The sequence below is a fragment of the Adelges cooleyi genome, unplaced genomic scaffold (assembly GCF_023614345.1).
Source record: "Adelges cooleyi isolate 19-005CV unplaced genomic scaffold, UGA_ACOO_1.1 ACOO_flye_CR_arks_rails_tigmint_CR_PRNA_30, whole genome shotgun sequence".
NCBI lineage: Eukaryota > Metazoa > Arthropoda > Insecta > Hemiptera > Adelgidae > Adelges > Adelges cooleyi.
Genome location: NW_026095971.1, coordinates 7,911,691 through 7,938,723, shown reverse-complemented (window position 1 = coordinate 7,938,723; position 27,033 = coordinate 7,911,691). Strand labels below are relative to the sequence as shown.

Genomic DNA, 27,033 nt, shown 5'->3' with positions numbered 1-27,033 from the left:
ATGCTACCAATAAAAATATAATGACTCATATACACACGCATAGATCCTAAGCGTATACGGCATACTAGAGAATAAAAAAAACACACGTTATAAGTTCTCATAATATTGTATTAATTTATATATATATATATATATTCCTCTTCTTCGTATATATTAGATTCCGCCAACACAATATTATTGTAGAAAACATAATAACGGACATAATAGGAAAACACTTCTTTTAAGTTTACACGGACGGTGGTAATGAAAACATTATGAAAGCATCAGCATTTCTCACATTATTAACAGTGGATAATACATGTTGTAATGCGTTTTAACGGATTTTGTGGAGTACATTAAGGTTATAGTTTTTACGGTAATTTTATTAAATCACATTAACCGACGTGAATATCTTAATTAAAATATTCAAGTATAGAATGTGTGTTAATGTGTATTATATTATAAATACTTAACAATTAAAAAAACAAAGAAAAAGTCTAGCGATTACTTACAGTTACTTCTTAGTCCTTCTAGTCAAATCGTACTAATTTACAGATAATCCTACTGTAAACGCATTGAAATTTATAATTTATACTACTTTTTTTAATAATTAGAGTAATTTACTATAATAAGATAACGTTAGTCGTGTTGCCCTTGTAACAAGCATGTAAAATGAAGGGTCTGATAAAGTTCCGGGCGAAATTCGTATTTACTTGCAAACTAAAAATAAAATATGTTTTTTAGAAATAGAAATTGTTTGGTCGGAATTTTATCCGGACCTTCATGTAAATAAATATAAAAGTTAACATAAAACATATTTTATTTCCCTGTTAGTATAGTTTCAGCTTGTACATGGGAATCTTATTAACGTAAACCGCTTGTTTTTACCTAAAATTAAGAATCGTTATTGTTTTACTTTGTAGTTAATGTATAGCTAATATTTTGGCTTTGATGTTTTTTATTTTGTTTTATTCATCAATTTGCTACTTGTAAACTGTTATACTAGAGTTCAGTTCAGGTTAAGGCGTCCACATAAAAATATGCTTATTATTTACCATTACACCACCGCATTTAATTGACCCATGTTGTGGTCTACTGCAATCTTATTCCAATATTACGCGACCCGTATCGCATCGGACTTGCGGTTTTTCAAACGAAAAAAACGATATAAATAAGAGAATTTACCCGGAGCTATTGCTTGTGAGCTGGAGCAATGGTAAATAATAATTATTATTATTATTTGACCACCGGTTACTATTGTTTCGGGTGCTATATGTTTGTCCGAGCATATTTACAGGGAAAGTCATACCTTATATCTATACGAGCGTGACGTCTTCCACTCATAATATGTTAATGTTTGTGTCTTATTGGAGTGCCCATACCAAACCCACCCGCACGCCATGCTCATGCATTGTTACCAAATCATTCGAATGTGTGTATAAATCATAAAACAGTGGTCTCTGCCCTCACGCATTCACTATATCCGTTTGCCGATAATGTAAAGGTCCGAAGAGTTCTAAGACTTCTCCTACTCCCATTTGTGGAGGCTAAAAAATAATAAAAATATAATAAGCTCTTGATTCTATAACAATATGGGGTCTTCTAGGTCTGACAAGCCGTTATGGTAATATCGTCTGTTATACCTACGCCTACATTTTGTTTCACGCCGTAATTCGACTATACTGTTGATATAATATTATATATGTAAGTCGAATATTTGGTCTGGTCATCGCGGCTTTATGATGGCGTCATCTGTAGTTTAAGTAGAAGAAATTTTAAGTTTTCTTTGCGGCAAAGATGAATACCATATAAATCTCATTTTATTGCTCTGCTGGCCGAAAAATACTGTCGACCGCCGAGAAAGTCTAAATGTGTGTTTTTACGTGGTCGTTCATTAGTTCGAGTATGTAGAGCATATGTTATACCAACGGTAGGCGTATGCTATGTGCAAAAGGCAAAATATCTTTTGTGCGCAAAGTAAACTGCGTTAAACTATTATTAATTCCTACTAACGATTAATAAAGTAATCGATGTTGTTACGTAACGTGCACATTTGCTCAATTATAATCTTGTAATACCTCCTCTAGCCTTTTCTCCGATACATGAGATACAAAATAAATATCTCAATAAACTATCACTCATAAATATCCCGGGTTATAATGTATAACTATTAAATAGAGCAAAAACATATATAACAAAATAAATTTCTGAATATTGAATTAATAAACTATACACTAAAAATCACTAAAACAGTAATAAAGTACACACAAAAAAACAAAAAAATCTACAAATTACTGAATTCAGTGGTTTATTATACACACAGTCTATACATATTTTATGAGAAATGTTACAAAAAAAAATTAAGGAAGTATAAATATTTACTATAGGTACCTACATTTTTTTTATATTGTCGAATAACGGTTCTTTCAACAATCTCTTTATTTTGGAAGAAAACTTCCTTGTATAACTTCTCTGTATTAATTATCTATTGCTAATGAATTCAAAATAAGTCAATTAACATTAAAAACTGGTTATCCATCGGTGGCTATTTTTATTTTAAGTAGGCTATTATTGTACCCATTTAAATGTTTTCCAGAGCACTATCGAATTTATTAGTTTTAACTCGGGTCTTAACCTACATATTTTATTAACTTTTTTTTTATCAAGAATAATTTAAGTACTATAATAATAATAGTACTATAAAAATTTAATGTCTAAGTAAATACATTTAATACATAGTAATAAAATTCAAGTATCATCTATAATTTATTATATTTTCTATTACTTTTATAACACATACTGTAAACTTGATTTTTCGACCCTGTTTTTTTAACTAGATTCTTATGCATATGAATGGATAGAAGATAGAATAGATAGGATAACACACAAAAAGTTGACTTGCTTTAGAGAGACGTGTAAATTAATATCGGCGCGTATAACGATTAAAACGGCTAGACAATTCACAATTAATACAAAAATTAAATGACTTTCGCCGTGGTATAAAATTATATCCAATTGGAACCTGTGTAGCTATTGGGGCCGATGCGTGTGATATTGCGTGGTATAAGGCCACTGTTGTTAAACTTATTTCCTACACACACGCACAACATATAGGCATATAATGGTGTTAATTCTTTACATTTATATAGTCACTTGATATATCAAGTGTATTTCCTGACACATCCCAACAGTTTTCGGCAAAACGACTTATAAGGAGATGCACCGTAGCGTTATCTAACTTTTAACGGTGTGTTTGGCGTGTATATCAATTTACACTAAAATCACATTAGTTATTATAAACACTATAACATAAGCGCATATATTTACATACGAAGTGACCGATCGGATTATGTACGACCGTTCTGCGGGCGCTTTTTCGACTGCTTCTTCTTTTGGTAGTATTATAATAATATTACATATTAGATACTGTATTATGTTAATCGGTATTATTACACACACACCCGTTTTGATACACACAAACCCACACACACACATTTGTCAGTTTAAGGACGTGACAGTTTTCACAACTTGCAAGAGCTGTGATTATTTCATGTGGCTGACATGGTGTATAAATCCCTGATTTTATGGAAGATCACCTTTTTTTTAGTAAGTGTAAAATTATCACAAATAATATAATTTTATCAAATTTAAGTGTCACTAATGGGTGACTTCTTTGTCAAATGTATCACATGTTTTTTTTATTATCATCACATATATACTTTATGTGCTAAATTGTACAAATTGTATATTTTCTAAATAAAAAAAAAAGTATTTAGTTAGCATTTACCTACTCGCTAACATTTTATATTTGCCGAATCCTACGGATGTCCGAGCACATCACGGACTGCTTTTGTAAGGAGCTATTAACGCGCCATCCAACTTGAATGTTAATTCCGGACGTCCATTGAACCGATCGAAACGCGGTAATTCGGTCGTGAGGTAATTGTACGTATGTTTTTAGAACATTATATGGTCTTTTCTTCGGTAGCGTTCTATTCAAAGTCCTTAGAAATGCTTTGATTCGCAGGCGCTGGGTGCATTCAAACTGCCACCCGACGCACAACTCATTAACGCTAATCTGAAATTTTAAGTACGTATAGAACGTGGAAACTAACTAAAGAAAAATGCTAGGTATTCGTTTGTTGGTAACTTTATTCACTCATGTATAGTAAGGTAATTTTGTAATAACATTTTCTTAGTCGGGGTAGTTACGTATATTTGAATAGCTCTTACAACCTTTGTATACATGTGTCGGGTGTCCTCCCCCAGGTCCCTCTTGTCGTACCTACTTATCTCATAATTGATTATTGTTTTTTTTTTTAATAAGAATCGAGGAGTCCGTTATTAATAATAATTGGTTTTTTATTTTTGTTTAATAACTGTGTATAAGTATTGTTTGCCACGCGGAATTGTCAATAAAAATACCGAGCAACTCACGAACGACGCGCGGTGAACGTGAAGTTAATTTGGTTGCGTTATTCACGTCCGGCGCAGTCGTTTTTTCATTGTACACGATGTGCGCCTACAGATTTCTTTGAAAATGTTAAAATTACTAATTTCAGCGAGGTCAATGCGAATACTATTATATGTTACGGCCGTGTAATGTAATGTAATAACGTTTAAATTTGTATTTTTATTATTATTATTATTATTATTATTGCAACCGAATATGATTGTAATCGTATTTGGAATTCCATACATGAAATAAATTTAAAAAAATTAAACAAGGACAATGACACGGTTTCCCGATTGACTACCCGGCGACTGAATAATATTTTTATGAAGTCAGATCGACTGGTACAAAATCGGTTTCGGGTCAACATCCGAACGGCCGATAGGGGATTTTACATGTCGTGAAAATCGATGACAATTTTATTCGACTCCGGTAGACCCGAAAGACATTTTTGTCGTGGAAACCGGAGATTTTTCACTCGTAACGAAAAAAACATGAGGTTATGTAATCGATAGGTTCGCTTCAAATAAAAAAAAACCACATCACACACTAGCTTAATAAAACATTAACTTACACATCTGAAATAGTGTCAATGGACGTCCCCTTCAATCAAGTCGTCCAGCGTTGTAAATAAATTAGCCCTAAATTTTATTTATTGTATATACTAATACAGATTGTAAATATTTTCAAATAATAAAAAAAACAAACAATTTAACGACTCCGAGTTTAGTTTTCGAAAATTCTCTATTAGAATTGCTTCGGCGAGGGTCAAACCACAAGAAATATCTCGGTTTTTTGTTTAGATTTTATGCGCACACAATTTCCAGAGACGTAATGATATTACATTGGGCTCGCGCTTAAGTCTCGATGACTTACAGAATTGACAGAAAGTTTGTTACGGTCTACCTATTTACATGGCTATAATTATATGTATATATATATATATATATATATGTGTGTGTGTGTGTGTGTACACAGTACATATGTATATGGCTTAATTACAGTACAAATGAGTTGAAAGAATAATATTATACAATTAACATTGAAGGTCTTATAAAGGTTTCTTTATATAGTGTATTATGGCTAATATATATTTTATCTTTATCCTTGATTTCATTGCGAGTTTGAACGTATAAGACATGGACGTGAAACGTTATATTATATACCTTCGCAAACTCACCAAGTTTTTCGTTGAAGTATCATAATTTTCTTCTTACGTTTTATTTTGCACTGTGTATAAACATGTTTATAGTAGGCGAAACGATTTATGTTTACCAAAACATTTAAAATTTGAATTTGAAAGTAGCCACAACTTTTTTTATGGTTTTTTTTATACACTGGCATACAATTTGTATCAGACGTATTTGTCATGTGCTCAAATTAAAAAAAAAAGAAATTATATTGTAAACGAGGTAATTGTAGAAAATCTATTGTATTACAGAACGCAATATTTCTAATGCGTTATTTATCGTTACTTATACGTTTTATCTCATTAAAACCGTCTTCAACTTTCAAATATACCGTTTCAACTTTTGTAAGATTATTTTTTTTTGTTATTTTTTAAAAATATAGGAATTATATATATATATATATATCCTTTATTACATTTGTACATTTTACTTACTAATGTTGTTGATATATATCATATATTATATTATTAATGAAGCACTACGGGGCTCAAGGATACAAGCTGCTATCACTTAATTTGTACATTATGGTGAAATTGTTGGCGGCAGACACTTATTTTTGAACTTACTACCTTCATTTCGTTTTGAGCATTAGCCAATGTATTTCATATTATAACTTATAAATAAAGTCTGCCGGGTGGGTGAAATCAATTTAATGCAGTTGGCATCTAATTGAAATCAAATTTGTATTATTGTTTATTTTTAACCAAAACGTTTGTGCTACGGTGTTTGCATAAAACGGTTTTGTTAAATTTAATATCTTATCTATATGACTGGTACAAATAGGTTAATATACCGTACAAAGAAACTTTAACGCCCTGCAGGTCCATCGGTCTATGACTTTGGTCATTATTTGTATTATTATTATTAAGGACTATATACAGTTATCATTATCATTCATTATTATTTTTGTTGTCGTTGTTGTGCCATTCTAAATCGATTTAAACTCTCCCGGATTTGGTTGTTAACGCGACGTTTTTTTTTTTTAAATTAATATTTATATTCCATCACAGTGGACTGCTTTCGTTTGGCAAAATCGTTATTTGGTCACGACTCGCGCTGCGTACGACATTCTGTTAATGATCACTTAAATAAATTTAAAGCGGTCTCCTAAAAAAGACCTTCGAATAATAAAATTTATTCTTTTTCCGCTTTGTATACTTGTCGAATACACAGACAATGGTCGCGCTTTACGTGTCGACGATTCTAACTGTTACGGCCGCCCAAAACCATATTATTATTTTTTTTTTATTATATTTTACCGCGTAGAGCATATTAATGCAAATATTGTTGATTTTGCTGCTTTCATGGCGATGGAACACGCACAAAACTTGTAACGATAGTCGATAATACAATGTACATATTGGTATTGGGGAGAAGAAAGAGGATACACGGAAACGCATAACCTATAGTTTTCGTGTAAAGTAACTAAAGTTTATAGCGAAAAATGTATTAAACAAAAACAATCCGAAACATAATCTGCCACTGTATATCTCGGACAACAATGCCGTAAGTCGTGAGGCGGTTTTGGAGCGTTTAACGGTGAATTTCCTGCTCCATGAACGTTGATGTATAATATGCAGAATCATTAAATATTTCAGACGGACCTGAGTACACGGGAATAATAGAAGTAGAACAATTGATATTTTCAATAGTGTCGTGGGAACATCAATATGAGATGTATGCAAAAAAAAACAAACAAAGCTCTTAAGTCATTAAAAAACTATAATTATCAATAACAATTAACTATGACGGCATAGCATCGAGATTTAACTACAGATTGATATTTTGAATACAAAAAATACAAAAATAAATAAATAAATGACCACTGAAATTCAGTCGAGTTCCATTAGCTTTATCTAAAAACGTTTTTCCAACGTAATTGTCAATTACTTTGTTATATCAAGTGGCCAAGAAAAAATAAATTTTCTCATCAAAAAAAGTTTGCTGGTCGTTGAATACACACCATGTCGTGGGAACGCGACGGTAGGGTGACTCCAGACTACATTCCAAAAAACCAAGAAACGATTTAAGTTATTTGCTTACGGTCCAAAACAAACCGTTTGATTTCCCAGCAAAATTATAAAACTAAATAATACATATTATGGTAATTATTTTATTCCTCTTTGCTCGCTACTCATACAGGGGATCTATAAGAATATTGCTTTAAGGTACAAAAAAGTCAACTATTTGTACACCTTCATTTAAAATCAATCGCTCTTTCTAAAAATTTGATATTTAGGTGCAGCAAATTTAAAAATAACTGATTCGCTTAAATCTCGATACAAGGGAGACAATGTGCTCGAATTGAAGAAATTAAAGTTATAAGAACGCAAATTACTTTTTTTTGAAAATTGTGTTCCTAATGTACTAGCAATATTGGTAACCAGCAAATGCAAGCACATTTGAATATTTTTACCACTACACATTATCGATATTCTCGCGATGGATCATAATGTACTTAGTGCATAGTAAGATACATTATTTTGTTTGATAATTTAAACAATATAGTCCAAAATAATGCACCAAAATCAGTAAATACTTTCCTCTGTTGTTCATTAGATATAATAATTAATAATTATAAGGCATTAGAAGAACGAAATATGTTTTATATCTATGTATTTAAGAACCCTATTGTAGTATAAATAATTTTTTTTAAGATAGTTAAGGAACTTGATAATATATTTGTGTTTTTATTTATTTACAGTAGCGAAACTGTTCAGAACATTTTAGATTTTATTTAAACTGATTAATGCAAATTATGGTTTATGCGGTTACATATTTTAATATAATGTTGGTTGCATTATAATTTCTATCCAACACTTACTATAATATTATATTAAAAAATTAACCTAAATAATATCTATTAAACGTTTCATAGTAAAACCATAATATTATTGTATACACATATAGGTAATTGTAGATTGCTATTTTTTTTTGTTTTCCACATATCCACAGTTTGTGGTTATATACGCATAATACAAGGGAACATTTACAGTAGCAAGTAGTTTATCGTAATTTCCTCATATTTTTTTCGACTGTTAAACAAAATAACATGCTTAATAGCCTCGGGTGGTACCTAACAACAAAAACAACATGGGCAGATTACAGGACAATGTAATTACACGCCTACTATTAGATTATGTATATTAAATTTATTAAGTACCATACATGTATGAGTTTAAACGGATTATTATGGTATTGTACCGATAAAAAGCCTTAGGGGCGAGCGGGAAGTAAAAAAAAAAAATGGCCAAATATTCCGAAATCCCTCCGTAGGTTTTTCTCACGGTCAGACATTTTCCCATAGTTTCTCCTGATGGTCATTGTGATGAGTGTTCGTATGGCATCTTCTCCGCTAATTGTTTTAGGTTTTACCGTTAAATGTGTGCTCTCCCGTCAAATAATACAAAAAATTATAATATTAAGTAATACCTGGTGAAAACAACATGGTATTATCGCAATGACTGTCGGCGGCTTAGTAGATTTGTCACCGATCACGAGGAAACGCGTTCGGAGTTTTTACCGTTTTAATTAATCCGAGTACCGTGAAATTGAAGACGTTGTACGTTCATCCATAATTACCCATAAACCATTCCATAAGCATGATCAGTAAGCATGGACGTTTCCGCTTTACAACTCAATCGGTCTTTGTTGATTGGGAAGAGGCAAACGTCTTTTATATTGTAGTTAATAAGTAGGTATCAGCTATAGCCTATAATGTATTAGTGTATACACCTGTATAAAATATAGGAATATTATGTTCGAAAGGTTAAATTTCTAGTTCGTTTCAATCAACAGCAACCCGCGTGACCCGAATTGATTTCTTCGACGTACAACGTGGTAAATGTTTTTTTTTTTTAAGTGATACTTAGTTAGATTAAAGACATTGATTCAACTAAAAATACTTTTTTATTATACATATTTTAGTTTCGGAGTGGAATTTAGACGGTATTTCTTTTACAATAATGTTTTTAAAAATCTGTAGTCAAACTTTTTTTTTATTAAGGAAAAACAAAAAAAAAAAAAGGTACATTTTGATTGTAGTGAATTCATAGGTTACTGTGTGAGAGTGAATCAACAACAGTCAACAGGTATCTGACAATATTTTTATTATTTTTGAGTTATAATATTTCCTGAAGACTTGTGCACTCCCCGAACCTAGTGTGTTTCGACCTCACCATTAGCCCGAACCCTATGTGCCGGCTTTTTAACTTACGACTCGGAACTGAGAAAAATCGTGCTTTCTGTTTTTTACCACTTAATCTACAATTTTCATCTACAGAATGTTATCCTATCGTTTGCTCAAGAATGATTTACATTTTTTTATCACTTTTAGACTTATGATCGATGTATATAATAATATATTCAATAAACTCTCTATTAAACTATAAAATATAATTAATTTGAAGTTATTGTGTTAGTTTTTTATTCGGGCAAAGAAAAATGGTTAGAACCGAATGTCGTGGACTATATTCTCAATAAGGAAAATACAGATATCACACGTTAAAAGCATGAAGTATTTCAATGGTGGCGCATACCGCACCACTACAGTGGATGCTGGACTGTACAGTGTATACGTATAGTATAGTTCTAGTTACAGCTTTATCGTTGAAACCGTTATTTATTACAAAACCGGTGTTATAGCGACGGGGCAAAGTCAACTCCTCCTGCAATACTTAACATACACACATTTGTAACACATTGCAGTACAGTTACTATAGTATACAAGTGGATTGCGCATATTTTACCTCCAAATATACGAACATATATATTCTTCGTGTTAATTATACAATATAGCTATACTCTGTTCAAAATAAGAAGCGACCTCGGCGGCTACCTGTAAACCGTTTTTTACGTGCCTATCAGATAGCCACTGAGGTCGCTTCTTATTTTGAACCGAGTATATAATAATATACTATTACATCAATCAAACGTTCAATACTTGTGCTTATTGACTATTGTCTAAACCTGATCCCCGCATGTTTGATTATTAATATAATATGCCTCCTAGGACAATCGATAAATAATAATAATAATAATATATATATACATAATAAGTATTTATGTTATTTCTCCATGTACTGTGACCCCTCTGGCAACATAAAACGGAGCAAGTTTTTACAACGATTACGAATAGAGCAGTATAACTGAAAATAATAATTATAAAACTACCAAGATGTATTGCGTACTACTCGATATGTATAGAGCAGATAGGTATTGTTAATTATTATGAACGATTACAACGATTCAGTAAACCGTTATATATTATAGTTATTAAATAATAACTTACGTTACTAAAATAATAATCTTCATATTTCATAAACAATTAATATCAATAAAATTATATTTTTAGAACTCTACTTTTCTCCACTCCTAAATTTTTAATTTTAATAACTTTAAAAGTTATTATCGAAGACTGGATATCGACTAGTCAAAATGTTCAGCAAATAACTCTTAATTTAAAAAGTGAATTAAATATATACGTTACCATTTAAGTTTTAAAAGTTGATAGAGCTCCGGAAAATACTAAACAAAGTAAAATATTTAATTACTACTATACAATTACATAAAAAAATGTTTTCAAAAAAAAAGAAACTATATAATTAATTTTCCGAGAAAAAGAGTGTACCTGACGTTAAATTGATCACCATATATGTTATTATGCGCGTTTGACAATAATTTTCGCAACATCATAATATTCGATAGACACTTGTTAATGTTCGGCCACAGCTATGATTGTCAGGCACTCTGCATGTGAGCGTTATTATAGGCTATATCAATTTTTCGCAGCCCTAAATAGTACGCGTTTACAATATACTGTTTCGCAGCAGCGGGTTGGAACAATGCCACGATTTACACTTTCTTTTGCGTAGAAATATACTCAAGAGATTATATGAATGCGTTTTCACGCGCGCGTTAATAATCATCACGGCGCGGCGTACATGTGATTGCGCAACGTGCCGGAATCTCCTCTAAGATTTGCGAATTCATTTGCCCAATTACACATTATAACCATAATATCGTGATTAGGATTATTTTTAAATATATAAAATGCGCATGACGCTGTTTAATAATTTTACCTTTCAACCGCATATAGCAATCGTGCAAACGAATTAATTTTTATCTCTTTTTTCTTTTACTATGTTTCAGGTTGATACCGTAAGATGATAACCACCGTCCGGCGGAAAGGTGATGAACAGCAGCAACCGACTCCGGCGACAGCACTCGACGAACAGCTCTCGACCGATATCGACGACACCGATCGCGACACCTGTACCGGCCCAATGCCTGGCCTTTGTTGAAGGACGTCGGTCTATGCCAGTGGTGGTGGGCCCGTTCGCTAAGCCTTCCTCGACCCCGGTGGACGCTGACACCACGATGGCCGCGTCCGTAGTAGTGCTTGAGCGTTTTCAACAGCAACCGTTTGGTCATCACCACCGACCGCATCACCGAGCCCATAACAAGTATGCCAGCGTGTCGGCCGGCAGCGCATTGTCCAAATCGATGAGGTATGCTGACGAGTGGCTATATGACCGCAGCGGCGCCGGTACGGTGGGGTACAGTGGCCGTAAGGCGCGCAGCACGTTTTTAGGCCGTGAACAGTTCGATGCGGCTGCCGTGGCCGCTCTGGTCATTGGCGGACCCGCGTCGTCCGCGGTCGCCGAAGATCCCTACGACCGCGTCCGCAAGAACAGGATGGCGTCACCTGCAACAAGCATGGCCGTCGATAGTAACCGGAACAGAAGCTGTTCGCCGCGGACGCCATCACCGGACTACGACGACACCGGTGGTGGTAGGGGTGCGAATGGTCGACGGTCGATATTGGAGTGCAATGTCAACCCGTACGATCTTTTGCGACCCAGCTGTGATGACGACGAGTCCCCAAAAAGGATGTCCCTGAAAGATAAGTTTATGAACAAATTACAGGACAGCGTGTTTCCCAAAAGAGGTCTGGCCGCCAAAAAAGGACATTCATCGAGCACTTGTAGTTCTCCCACCGCCGTTAACGGAGGCGTCAATATTGCAGGACATACGGTATACATTATACTTATATATTTACGATAAGACGCTATTTTAACAACGAATTGTTGTTTAAAACGAAATTAAATTGTTCATTTAATGTTATTGTTTTTGTATACAGGTTCGGCTCTTTGACGGCAAATCGCCTTCCAGTGACAAGCGCGGAACAACGTCTTCGGTGTGGTACGACGACGGATCAACTGAGGACAACATACAGTTGGATGATGACAAACCCAGACTGGACGTGAAAACTAAAACCGTGACATCCGAGACCTTACAAAATCAGTCACCGGTCAGGCCGCCGCGTCGCCGATGTAAACCGACCGGAAGGGGTCAGTATGGTTCGGCCAAGCGGTCACACTCATTGACGGCGGGTATCACTCCTTCTTCCGAAATTAAGTCCATTCTGAAAAAACCAGCGTCCCTGACGACGGATGATCTGAGTCCAGTGCGAACAACGAAGACGTTGGCGGTCCCTACTGCGAAGGACGCTGTTTTGTATTCGTCCACGTCTCAGAAAAAGACAAAAAAACAAGTTCAATTTGACATAGAGGCACCGTCAACTGTCGAAGAATCGGCAAACGAGACAGACGTCCGAGAAGAAGTCGAATCGGCAGTCGTCAATGGTAAAATACATTTTTCTTACTGACATAATGGTCTTAAATCATCGTAAGTACTCTAAAACGACTTAGGATTTGGTAATAATAGTACGATTATTGCCGTATTAAACTTTTACTTTGTGTATAACTTACGTTAGATGAATAACACCTGCTATCAATAGCTTTTGGGTGGGTTGCATATAATTTTTGTTTTTCCTTTCAAATTTCGATTTTCAATAATTAAGTACTTAAATTTCAAACACCACTACATTCTCCGCGCGTAGGAACAATAACTACCAACAAAACAAAAAAACGTGACAGAATTTCTCAGATCCGGTTGAAGTCGTGGGGGATCCTTTATGAATCGTCAAGCAACCGATTGTATACATCGAACCGGATTTGTGTAAATATATTGTGATGTACAAATTAGGATTTGTACAAAAACGTTAATTTCCTAAGATTTGTTGTATTCAATAATATCTCAAAGGGGCGTGTCTACGTGGGACAAATACATGATTAATTCGTTTTATTATATTAATAAAAACTAGTTTTTATAATACCGACTCGTTTATGGAAAACCAAATAATAACAATAACACCAATATTGGGTCACTATAATGAATTTAAACCAACTCTTCTAAACGTAAATATAATATGCATCATATTTTCTTGGCCTTAAAGGTAAAAGTGGTTTACACTATTTTCTGTCAACATCTTGCCAGTGTATTACTTGCATTGACTTGTACTTTTTTCTATCTGAAGGCATTCATCAAAACAACACAAAAGATGGCAAATTCTGTCAAGACGACGGTATCACTCCTGTACTGGCAGCTGCGGTAGAACGCAAACTCAAGCGGAGCCTGAGCGACAGACAGAGTTCCAGCAACGGACCTAGGATGACAGGCGCGTCGGACGTGGTGACCGTGTTCAACGATACGATGAGAATACATGTCAGGCACAAGTCCAGACTGGACAGCCGGTTGGCGTTCGACAGACCGACTGATCCTCCACCCTTACCACCGTTACAGTCTACAAGCGAAAATTCTACAGCCGCGGTTGACTCGGCAATCACCGAGTTATTCTTGGACGGTGGCAACGCAAAAACGGTGGTACAGGTGTCGCCTCCCGGTGATAACCAACAATCGTTGGTCGCTGAACAGAAGACCTCCATACTGGTGAACACGTCGAGTCCGGGACGTCTGAAAACATCGGTGATCATCGGCGAGGGCGGTTCAGCTTACGCCGCGACTTCCGACAACAAAGTGACCATAAGCATAGGGCCGACCAATGGCACGTCATTGCCTGCCGGTAACAACAATGCGTACAACAATTACAAGAGCAACGTAACTTTGGGGTCGGCTACTAACGGCATGGCTGAATTCATCCGTTTGAACTATGATCCCGTTTTGGCGGCCAGACTTGAAGTGACGCCTCACGTGTGCGGCCGTCCAACCCGTGCGCGTCGCACTAGTACGTTGGTCGACCCGTATAGAGTGTCAGACATCAATAAGCACGCCGAAGTTTCGGACACGGACGATTCGTCTGAGTCGTGCTACGCTTCGGCCAAGGAAGACGCTTCGTACTCGTCGACCGAAGCCAGCAGTCTGCATTACAATGATTCCGATCCCATTTACGAAGAGATACCGGAGACGCCGCCGCCATTACCGTCGTGTCCGCCGCCGGATCGAAGCGACCACGACACGGCCGCCTTGCCATCCCGTTCGATATTCGAAGGTGCCACAAAATACGACATTATCAACTACCTCGTAGATGCTAAACGTCGATGTTGCGCCCTGCAAGACGCTGTGCCGCACCCTAAGTTCGTGGTGGTCGGTGACGAGCAAGACACTGCGGCTGTAGCCGCCGCTGTGGCTGCTGCCACTGAAGCCGCTGTCGCCGAATCAGATAGCGGTAACGGCGCCAACTGCAGCGATTCGTCCAGCGAAGAATACGGACACCTGCAGCAAGATTTGGTGGCGATGGCCAGCAAGAAAGCGTCCGTAGACATCGAACGTAATGATTCCGGCGTAGGATCCGAAACCAGCCAGAGCTCCAGGAGCAAGTGGCAACAGCAACATGAAACGCAGCATAGTTGTGAGGACTGTGATCAAGCGGTTGAGGTTCAGACCACCGACGGGTGAGTCACTATAAAACATCATTAGCTATACCCTGTCCGCCAAGAAAAAATGCCGGTTTTGCACATGTAGGCTAGAGACTAAGCAGCCACCGAGGATAGGCTGGCAGCCAGTCTCGGGGGGAACGCTATTCACACTAGGTGTCGCGCGGGGATGCGCAGAACGGCCAATTTTCGTCGGGTCGCGGCATGTTCTCTCGGCGGACAGAGTAAAGTTTCATTAAGATTTATCAACCCTTAACAATTATGTTAATATAATATATTGCTAAACATATAAATACTTAACAATGTTTTACCAAAATGGAAGCAAATATTCTAGTAATATGAGGACCACATTCACCCTTTAGTTAATTAACGTAGACTTTATTTATATAACCTTTCGAAATTATCAGAGCAATAATATTTTACTTATGATACTATTATTAGCGTTTGGGGTCCCCACATTTAGCGACTACGATTCAAATTATAATTAGGTAATACTATAAAACATATATTATTTATAAATTATAGTATTACATTTTTTTGACTAATTATTACAATTTATGAAAATGTTTGGTGACCTGAATACTATATTTATAACAATATTCTTAAAATAAAATACAAATCAACCTCCCCCTCTCTGAAAATTTGGTTCAACTACAGCCTTATTTGGTAATATAGCTTACGTTATTTTTCAGATAAATTACTTTCATAAAAAAAAACTAAACTTTTTTACGGTTTGTTTGTTTGGAATTATATTTATTATTTAAGTAATTCAAGATCAATTAAATTTAACGTAACTTAAAAAATATTTCATATCACCGTCGTTTATCTTTCAAGTAATCCCCTTACTTTTATTATGATAATTAATAATTAACTCGTTACTATACCGTTGGTTGACATTTAAACACGCCAACAAATACCAATAAACATGCTGGCGTTACGCAACCGTACGATTTGTGTATTCACGGTATTTTCATATTGGCCCTGGCGGACTGCGTAAAAGCACGTTGAATCCGATTTTCGCTAGTAATTGACAACCGAATGTGCGTTGACTTTCTCTCAGACGGACGGCCGGCCGGAGTATAGGAGAGAAAAAACACAACTGTATTTACATAATTTCTCTAATCTTTTTTCGCGCCAGTTTCGTTCGCACATCATATACGACACTTGATTAAAAACTAGTATTCGAGCGATTTCCAACGGCTGATGTTACATGCGCCATCTCTTGTGATGTTCTTTAATTACAGCCGTAGTTATCTATTGACGTCGCTTCGCGGTCGTCGGCCGTCGCTGCTCAACGTTTAAGAAAACAAAATTGCTGACAATTCTGACAATATCTGTACATTATAGTGGTAACAATTATAATACTAAACCGTTTTCATGTCAAGGGGTATCATGTTCGCGCCGCTAGTGTGCCGTAAGTGTCACAAGCGCCGAGCCGAGCGCCGGGAGATCATCGCCGAGATCGTGGAGACTGAAGAAAAGTACGGCCGGGACTTGGACATAGTGATGGAGGAGTTCTATAGGCCCATGATGGTGGCTGGACTACTGAACGCGGATCAGCTCTCGGCCGTTTTTCTTAACGTGGCGGAACTGCGCGAGCACAGCGCCGCCTTGTCGCAGAAATTGCGCGATGCCTACGAGATAGCCGTGGAACAGGGTGATGACGACTTGCTCACCGTCAACATAGGCAGGCTTTTCCTTGAGGCGTCACCATCAATGCTGCACGCCTTCCAATCGTATTGCACCCGACAAGTGAGTACTCGAACATTATATCAACCACCTTTATCTGAGAAATACTGAGAAACCCGTATCAAATAATATACTAAATCAGAAGGATCACTTCGATTATAATCAAAACACTACAATGCAAGCAGACACTAAAATGTATGAAACATATTTTTATATGATCCATTGTAAATTGTTTCATAACAGAACTTAAAAATGAACATAATGTATTTTATACTTGTACTTGCCTACCAAGTAACACAAATCGTTACATTTATATTATTTATGTCATATATGTCATGTATGTTTATTACACATACTATAATCTTAACTAATGCGATATTCAATTCGGCTAAACAGTTAAAACCTATACCGGTAGTCTTTTGTTTGTTTGTTCATATAAGTTTAAGGTGTGACTTATTAAACAACTCGGAACCGATTTCATAATATTATAGTGTGGATGGTCAATAGTAGTATATTTTTTTATATATTCGTGTGGTCTGCACAGGGTAACGCGGCTCTGCTGTTGGCCAACTTGGAAAAAGAGAAAGAGCTGTTGCGAATATTCTTGCGGGTGTCGCAAATGGAGAATGCCGTGCTCCGCCGGATGAACCTCAATAGTTTTTTAATGGTAAGCGACACGCTAGAAAATAAAAACCCTGATGTGATGGGCAAGACTTTAGTGTTAACACAACGGGGAAATATTTTTTAGGTGCCCGTTCAACGCGTAACAAAGTATCCGCTGCTATTGGCTCGACTATGCAAGGTCACACCCGAACACCATCTGGAAGCCCGGCAGACACTCAACGAGGCACGGCATAAGATCCAACTGCACTTGGAGCACATCAACTCGGTAAGTAACGGCTATAATGTTACAACATTGTCGTTGTATTTTTTTCCATCTATCGATAACAACCTGTTTCTGCGTAGCTGGCCAAAGACATAAGCTCTACCAAACTGTGGAGGAAGATCTACGCGATCAACGGTAAACGGCCGGACAGCGAAGACTTGGCCGACATCAAATTTCGCAAGGTCGGTTAATTTTGGATTTTGCTGGTTTGTCCTCGACTGGTGTTAATCTTTATTTAACTGTTTTTTTTTATTTTGATCATATATCATTCTTTGCTTTTTCGCATTTGACGCTTTTAATAGACCGACTTTCGCAAACAAGTATGACGTTATCAAAATTAATAAATCACTTAGTCGTAAGCGACGTTAATTAAAATTTTTTCTTAAGATCGATTACTAGATTTACTTAAGAGGCAAAAATAACGTCATCTAAAATATCTAATTGGAGATCTTCCTTTTGCAAGCACTCCCAACTTAAGATATTAATTTAAGAGCTACTTAAAATATTTCTTTCCGTCTTAGGCGGCCGTCGACGTGCTCGAATGGTCCGGACTCGGCGAAGAAATCAGGTTTGCGGTTGAAGGCCGTTTGCTATATACTCAACCGTCGGATAACAACTGGCGTCGGGCTGGAAGAACCATCAAGCTTATGCCTATCAACGCCATTATAGTCACTCTAGGCAAAGTAAGTGTCAATTGTTTATCTAAATAGTTGCGTACCTATAAGTCTTAATGTTAACGGCTTGTGTTGCTTTAGCCCAACGACAATTACAATCCGGACTCTGAAGACGTTGGATTTCCCAGACAGAACGGCATTCGGGATGCCTCGCTGGTGCTGCTTAAGGAGAAGGGCGGTCGGATTAGTCTTCTGCGGGTGAGTAGTCGAATTATATCGCGGCCGATTATACGGTAAACACCGTATTTATTATGTAATAAGGTAATAATACCTAATATGTGTTTTTTAGGAACCCATGTACTTGGACCGGTGTGTGATATGCTGCGAGAACGAGCTGGACGATTACTTCGAGCTACACGAGATTACCACCAAGGACACTTACATACTGAAAGTGAGTATTGTTCGTACTAAATTATAAATGTATTAGGCGGAGGTCAGTGTAACTAACTCTCCAGTCTCCGTACAAAAAAACAATCTGGTCGGTACCGCTAGGTCGTTGACGGTGGTTTACTAAGCGTCATATGATGTCAGCAGTCAAATCACCCAAAACATACTATACAATAATTATACTTTATATCCAAAATACTTTTACGCAAATCATAGGCGGATATGTATTATACCAGGATTATACCAGGTATAAATCTAGTTTGCCGGGCACCCTTTTTTTTCTCGATACTTTTTATTTACTACCTTAATGTTCCGACTACATTGCTGTGAAAAATTGCCCTCCAATTTACTGATCTCAATTTTCTCAGGTGGCCCAAGTTAAACGCTGAATTAATGAGTCTATCTTTTCGTGCGTCCAGGCCATAAATCGTCCTGGAAAATGCCGCATATAATGAAATGAGCCAATGACAGACCACACTTTAAGAATATTCGCTATATGCCATAATATTAGGTTGTTGGCTATATACTTAGAGCAATTTAACTTACGCTGGCGTTTTTAATAAGTTACGGTTAGAACTGACGTTAGGCTTGAACGACACTACGTCATCGAAAAACTCAAAACCTAAAAAAAAAATAACGAACGATTTGTTTACTGACTACTGTCAATATTTTTCCAGTCGTGGCCAATTGATTAGGGCATTTTACAATACTACCCCTTAACGAAAGTAATTGGATGTAAAAATACGAACACAAATATGTTCACCCCAATTTATAATTACTTACCTACTCAAAATAAACATTACAAATTACATTTTTATTTAAAATTTTGATTATACAGTCAAAAGATTTGATTAAACGTTGGGAGATATTTCGTTAGTTAATTAACTAAATTGTATAAGTATTTATTGTTGATTTTATTTTTACTAGGGCCAAGACACCGAACAAACGAAATTGTGGTATAGACAGTTGCAATACCATTGTCAGACGTTAGGTTGTTGGAGGAAGAGGCGCAACGCTCTGGCTAACATAATGATCAACAGGAACTGCACATGAATATTTACAATAGATAATTTATTATTAATATTATGTTATTACCAAAAAACCAGAACAAAAATATCCAAATGTTAGATACATATTGTAGATACTGTTTTGCAGTCGTTACCAAATTATTTATGAATGGATTTTTTTAAATTCATAATTAAATAATCGTTTTTTTTTATTACTATTATAATTGTTAAATTTGTGTGGTATTCCAACGGCTCGTCGTGTCTATCCAAATTATTACTACATAAGTAAATTATTTTTTCTCATATAAATATATTAAGTTATATTTTGGTTAATGTTTAAATATTTGTAATTACTGGGTTTATTAATGTTAATTCGATTATAATATGAATATTGCATTAAACACTACTAGCATGTGTAATTAAGTTGAACAATTTAGTACCTATGATTAAAACAAAAGTAATAATATTCATAATTTCTACGTAACTAGGTATTAATTTGTAGAGTAATTTGTTCCTCGATGTGTTTTGTGTTTATTTAACATTGCTCTATCCCAATGAGCTCTTGTTTTTTTTTTTTGACAAAAATTATAATTTATATTTGTTAATTATTATTGTTCTTTCTACTATTTAATTTAAATAAATATAATAATATTTAAATGTATCAACTCATGAGTTGTTTATTTTTCAGTAGACTATAGTCTATTGTCAAATTGAATTTATCAGTTAGTTATAGTAGGTGTAATTTAAGTTGCATTACATAATTAGGTGGTCTCTTTTATTATGGACAGGCGGCTGTCTAAATGGAAAAAGAGAGAGAGAGACTAATTAATTTTAATTCCGAAATTTAAAAAAGTAGGAGTCATCCCTTAGAAAAGTTTATGAGAGTTACATATGACTGATAAGTTAAATATTTAAATATATGTATTCTTTTCTTTATTAGGAAGCCAAATAAATACCAAAATTACGTTAAAATCTTTCAACCCATGAATGGTGCGGTAGTGAAAAGAATGATAGCTCTGCAAACATTGTTATATAAATTGCACAAACTTAATATCTGGGGCTGTAAATCTAATGCCACCGCTACTAAGTTCAGAGCAAATCATTTTTGACTTCTTTATATATACATTTGCAATTGCTTTACGCCTAACATAGTTATCTTAATTTTGCTTACTCAATTGTGTAGGGCCATCCGCATTGTGACTGTGCAAAGTTGCATTAGCAACTATATTTTGTTCCCCATCTAGCTTTAAAAAAATTTGCAATTTTTGCTGGTACACTTCTAATGTTGTATATTATTATTTAGCATTTTATGAACACCCCAATTTAAAACCATTAAGCACAAAAAACTCGTTAGTTGTATACATTTTTATAACTATAAATTTTTTCCGTGATTTAAAAATATACGGTGTCAATACTAATACTAATAAAGCTAAGTTTGTATTAACATTTAATACAATACAAAGCTTAATATTGTGTTTTCTATATATCAATAACAAAATCTGTGTTTTGTCTGCTTAGTACGACACTATTTCAGTGGTACAATTATTTACTTAAATAGCATAACATTAATTTTGTATCTGAAGTGGCCAAAGCCGAGATTTATGTCCAAAAAATTCGGACACATTATACCTTTTTTGAGGGATGCAAGTATTGTTTACCAGCCACCGAAATAATTTTACTACTATATTATGTTATGATCCTTAGAATTGATGTATTTATCTGCCACCGTTAGTTTTATTGTAGGAAAGGCCAAGGCAAGTGGTCAAATATAGTACTAATTAAAACTTATTCACAAGGTATAAATAGAATTTCGAGGAGGATTCAGATATAAACAAAAGCTAAAAAAAACTCTTTAGAAGGACATAGCATAAGTAATGACCTTACTTTTAGACTCAAAATCATTTATTTATGAAAAATATGTAGCACAGTCTACAGAACGCTAACCCTTGGTTTTTGGCCTGAGCTGGGTGACTTGCTAAGAATCTATATGCACTTCTGGAATTTATGCCTCTGCATAGATCAAGCTTTATATAAGTAGACTGTTTAAATGATCAACGCCTATCTTATCTGTTATATTTTATATTTGTAAGTAGGTATGGAATCTAGAAGTTTTTAAACACAATTTCACATCAGTTATACAATATTTTATTGTTAATTAAAATTTATCCAACCTTATAAGTTAAGGACTTTTTACTTCTTTTTATCATATATAATAATTATTTATTTGATTACACTTTTTTCATTTGAACGTAACATTCCTACAGCATAATCTCGCCATTTTTTTACAATTGCAATATCTTTGTCAGTAGCACCAATTTGTTCTTGTATATACTGAAATGCTGTATCTAACGCTAAGGCTCCACGCTGATGATCCACTTTCTGTGTTACCAAATCATGCAAGTATAGTTTCTTTTTGATTTCTAGGTTGTTAAACTATAAAAAAAATTTTAATTTTACATTAGTTAAAACATTATCCTAATAACACCAAAATGTGATACAATTATTTACTGTATTTTGTGTTATTAATTTTTAATAAAAACTAAAATACATTTATTTTTTGTCTCCAATTTTCAATCTAGTCTTAGATTTTGTTATGCGTTATATATTTCAATAAATGTTTTAATGACTTCTAAGAATAAACTTTAAAAAAAACCATATTCTTAAGTTAATAAAAAAAAATTGTTTCCTTGTAGCAGTAAATAAAAATTATATTTTACAAATTAAACTTCAAGCTACCAGAAGTAAATTACAGACGGTTGTCTTAGTAAGAAGTTTAATAAAATATAACTTATAACCACAGTGAAACGAGTAGAATATTATAACAAAATGTTATAATATTATAACAATAAACTTCACAATAAATCCATTTCGAATAATTCGAAAAACTGACTACCAACAATGTTAGTTATTTTAAAATAAATCCTGTAGACTAGGATTATACTCTGAAGTGTGATTATTAAAAAGGTATTCTTATAAATATTAACACCTTAGGTTCCATCCGGTTGACTACCGACACTTTACTTGCAAGACGATGGACTTTTTGACATGGTTCTCCAGTCTTTATAGGGTTTGGTTTATATTTTAGTTTCGTATTATTAGAAACAACTTTTTCTACTGCTTTACAACTGCCATTATCTTCATTATCACTGTCAAGTGAAATACGAGGACGTTTTCTTTTAATTTCAACTGTATTGTTAACATCAGATACATTTTGCTGTGATTGACTATCATTATGTTGATTACAATCAATTGGATAATGATTTGTATTAGTAAGTGAAGGCTTTTTGTTAGACTCATGTTGATAAATATGTACATGTTTTTTTATTTCAACATTGGTTGCAGACTTCTCTTTATTTTTTATAATGTTCTCAATATCTGATATTTCCACACGTGTATTTTCATGTTTGTAGTTCAACTCATCAGATTTTTCAACAGATATTAAATCAGATTTTTTATCTTGCTTAAGTTCAGCTGTAATCAAAAATTTGTTTTAAATATATATTATGTTATATCAATAAATATATAAACACATTTCTAATCATATAGTCATTCATAGCAATAGTCATCATGATATTTTAATGCTTAATAGCTGATTTGCCTAATGCCTACCTAATTATAAAAAAAATTGAAGATGTTTGATTTAAAATAGGAATGTTGTAGAAATAATAATTTATATGTCATAAAAAAAATTATTTATTAAATTTGTGGCATTTATACATTTAAATAACTTTTAAAATTGTGAAAATTCATACATTGGCTATAGCACTATGTCTATTTGTTAAATATTTTCAAGAATACTATTCCATTCATAGTTACCCATTTTTTTATTTTATAAAATGCACTAAATATTTTATTATTTAGAATATATTGAAGAAACTGACATTAATGGCACACATAAAAGATTAGGGGTTAAAATGTATAAGCCCTGTTAAAATATAATTTACTTAAACTCCTTAATCTACTTTTCTGATTAATTTTTTTGATAAAGTAGTAATTTAATTCACTATATATATTTAGTTTTTGGGCAATTATCCATTTGCTCATATCTTAATTATACTATAGTTATTTTTTATTTTTTCGTATGGTTAATAGTAATTACTATAAAAACAACCATATCTCCCACTGGATGCACCACATTTCCAATATTAATCCCCAGTTACTGGTATTGAAGTCACTATTTAGTATTTCTTTGAGTAATTGTTTTTGTACCTGTACCATATTTCGAATTAATTATCTTATTATTATTGTTATTTCTTTTTTGGTTTTTTGTGTTACTCCTAGTTGATAATTGAAATTTTAATTTTTTTTTTTAAATATATTTCTTTAGGCACAGCTTGTAATGTAATATATAAATAAATAAATATTGTGGTATAATATAAAACTTACTGTCTCTTTCTATACTGTTAATGTCGGCTTCGTCAGCACTAAGCTTTAACAAAAATTCATCTTTTTCTTCATTTGATTTTTCTAAGTCATCTTTATTACTTTCACTAGTTAATATTTCATAATTTGTTTTTAAATCATTCACTTCATTATGAACTTGAAGATCATCTAAAAAGTATATATATATATATATCAATTTGTAAAACTTGTCTCCCGCATCTCATTTGAAGGTTAGGTTGTTAGGTTCTCATCTCGCCTCACTCTATCCTTTTACTCTCTTCTCTCTTAGCGTCTCCCTAGCCTCTTCTAATTTCTTTAAAATTATATTTTTTTTAGTGTGAAAGCCCTTAAGGGGAATGGAAAGCACTATTATTTAAGGGGCAAAAATTGATCTAGTAGCCATTTTTAATATGCTGACTAATTTTAAGGTGAAAAATATTAAGCTTTTCTTGTTATAATACTTTTAAAGTTTGTTTTCTCCGAGTTATGGCGAAAGTTTGATAAAAAATTACTTTGGCAGAAGTCATTTTCTGCCATATCTATTGAACGAATTAAATTTTTTCTTTTTCTTATGTGAAGCTTGTTATTTTTTCTATGGGGTCTAAAAGTCCGATTATTTATTTAGCAATTAGAAAATTAGTCAGATATATTAAAAAAAAGTAAAAATCTAAATGTTTAAAAAAATTGTTTGATCGGTTATTTAGCCTCCATAGAAAATATGTTAAACTATATCACAAAAAAAAAAAAGATTTCAAAATTGGTCGAGTAGAACCTTCAGAAAGAGACTTCGCGTTTCAGTCTTTTTGTACAAAAACGCTTTCCGTTCCCCTTAATAATAATAACATTACTTATTTATTTTTTATTATTATTTATTTTTTTCATAGCGTTTATATAATATATAATGTAAGCTGACTTGCCAACATATTTTTCATATTTTCAAACCAATAAGTTATATTATATTACCATGAGCATTTAATTTTGTTGTGGAAACAGTAACTTTTTGAAGTTTTTTAATAAATGTAGATAGCCATTTTACAAAGATACTTGTGTTTTCTTCCAACAAAAACTCTAGTCCTTTAACTAATTCTGAACTAGACTTCTTAATAGTCACTAGTAACATAATGTAATCAATAATATCATCACCTAAAATCATAAAAAAAATACAAATAAACAGCTAAGACTTTTATAGTTTAATTATGTTAAAACTTTATTTTGAATAAGTAAAAGTAATAGTGACAAATTATTATTTTTCTTTTGAAATATTTAATCAGAAAATACAATTTTCATTTAATAGGCCTGTTTTAACATAATAGCTATAATGGTATAAAATGTCTAAAATAATTAGCCCTGATTTCTATTTAACAAATTCATGGCTCTTACAACATTCTTAAATTTCATACACCTTTTTATAAGTCAATAGGCACTAATAATCAACAAACATGTACTATGGCAAAATGTTTGCAAATCTCCATAATGCAAACTACCATTTAATACTTGCAAACAACAGTTAATGTAAAAAAAGAAAAATTAAAGTGCATTTAACATATATTAATTATACCTATATAGTTTAGTAATAACTTATAAATAACTTACTACTGTTTGCTTCCATTTCATTGAGTTTGGCTTGTATTGCTTCCTGCAAAATAGAAAGTCAGATAAAAATTATTTTAGTTAGGCTCATGTTTAACTTAACTAAACTCAGATAAATCATTGTGTTTGTGAGGTTATTGGTTTATACAAGGTAGATATTTTAGGAACCATTTTCCAAATTAACCAAGCATAAACTATTATTTATATAATAGAAGAATAGGTCAGTCTTATTTAGTTATAATTAATTGAATTAGGTACACATACACCACACAAAATTAATAGATAGTTAACTTAAAACTCCAAATGTAGTAATATGGTTATTATTCTGACTATTATATTTAAATTTATTATTATTAAGTAAATAAATGTCTAATAAATAATTAGTATGTTTTATTTACTAATCACACTCACTTTGACTTTAGAAATAACTTCGTTTCCCAAACTAGTCATGTTCACTCATTACATAATTATAAAAATGAATACATACCTAGGTATATTACAAATTCTTTACAAAATATAAGCACATTAACATTCCATCATTAAAATTTAAAAACAAATACTATTACAGTTTATCTTTATCGTGTTGACCATGACAAAATAGATAGGTACAATGTCATGGTATAGACTATACCATAGATATATAGATACACAATTCATCTTTAGTCGATATTTTTCTTGACTCCTCTAGATGGTAATCAAGTTGAATAATCAAATCCAAATGAGAAGATCAAGAGTAATGATGAACAGCGAGTGAATTAAGTACCCTATTACCTATTTGTACTGTATAGTGTATACAATCAAATTTATACCAATGAATTTCACTTGAATGGTGGACTCAGGACTTGTTAAAACAATAATTTATTAATTTGATTGTGTTATCATGATTTCTCTAATTATCACGATTTAAGATAATTTTGTAACTTGTGTTGTTTTAAAAATTACCTTCAATTAAAAATGATTAATATAGTTGGCAGTAAATATTTTTAACAAATTTTTAATTGCTTATTTGATTAATAATAGCTATTTCATTTTTGAAGGTATAAAATTTTACATAATAT

The 27,033-nt window shown here is 33.4% G+C and overlaps 2 protein-coding genes across 5 annotated transcripts in view; one reads left to right on the top strand and one right to left on the bottom strand.

The window, feature by feature from the left end:
- Positions 1-20,563, top strand: part of LOC126838447 (uncharacterized) — a 57,986-nt gene extending 37,423 nt beyond the window's left edge. For both annotated transcript variants that reach the window (XM_050572855.1, XM_050572856.1), the window contains 11 exons: positions 11,773-12,657; positions 12,764-13,268; positions 14,003-15,377; positions 16,745-17,111; positions 17,593-17,715; positions 17,797-17,937; positions 18,015-18,116; positions 18,456-18,617; positions 18,690-18,806; positions 18,898-18,999; positions 19,923-20,563. In XM_050572855.1, coding sequence (XP_050428812.1) covers positions 11,815-12,657; positions 12,764-13,268; positions 14,003-15,377; positions 16,745-17,111; positions 17,593-17,715; positions 17,797-17,937; positions 18,015-18,116; positions 18,456-18,617; positions 18,690-18,806; positions 18,898-18,999; positions 19,923-20,048 — 3,963 coding nt within the window. In that variant the 5' untranslated portion in view covers positions 11,773-11,814 and the 3' untranslated portion in view covers positions 20,049-20,563. The remainder of the gene's footprint in view (positions 1-11,772; positions 12,658-12,763; positions 13,269-14,002; positions 15,378-16,744; positions 17,112-17,592; positions 17,716-17,796; positions 17,938-18,014; positions 18,117-18,455; positions 18,618-18,689; positions 18,807-18,897; positions 19,000-19,922) is intronic.
- Positions 20,564-22,124: 1,561 nt separating this feature from the next.
- Positions 22,125-26,941, bottom strand: LOC126838159 (uncharacterized). Of its 3 annotated transcripts, none has more exons than XM_050572325.1 (7): positions 26,918-26,941; positions 26,387-26,462; positions 25,979-26,021; positions 25,349-25,528; positions 24,389-24,553; positions 22,989-23,473; positions 22,125-22,435 (listed from the first exon to the last, which is right to left on the bottom strand). In XM_050572325.1, the coding sequence occupies exons 2-7, from the start codon at positions 26,423-26,425 to the stop codon at positions 22,223-22,225; spliced, it is 1,125 nt and encodes a 374-aa protein (XP_050428282.1). In that variant the 5' UTR covers positions 26,426-26,462; positions 26,918-26,941; the 3' UTR covers positions 22,125-22,222. The 3 variants fall into 3 exon arrangements, with proteins under 3 accessions (XP_050428282.1, XP_050428280.1, XP_050428283.1); XM_050572323.1 differs by lacking the exon at positions 26,918-26,941 and adding an exon at positions 26,542-26,854; XM_050572326.1 differs by lacking the exons at positions 26,387-26,462; positions 26,918-26,941 and adding an exon at positions 26,463-26,854.
- Positions 26,942-27,033: the final 92 nt, after the last annotated feature.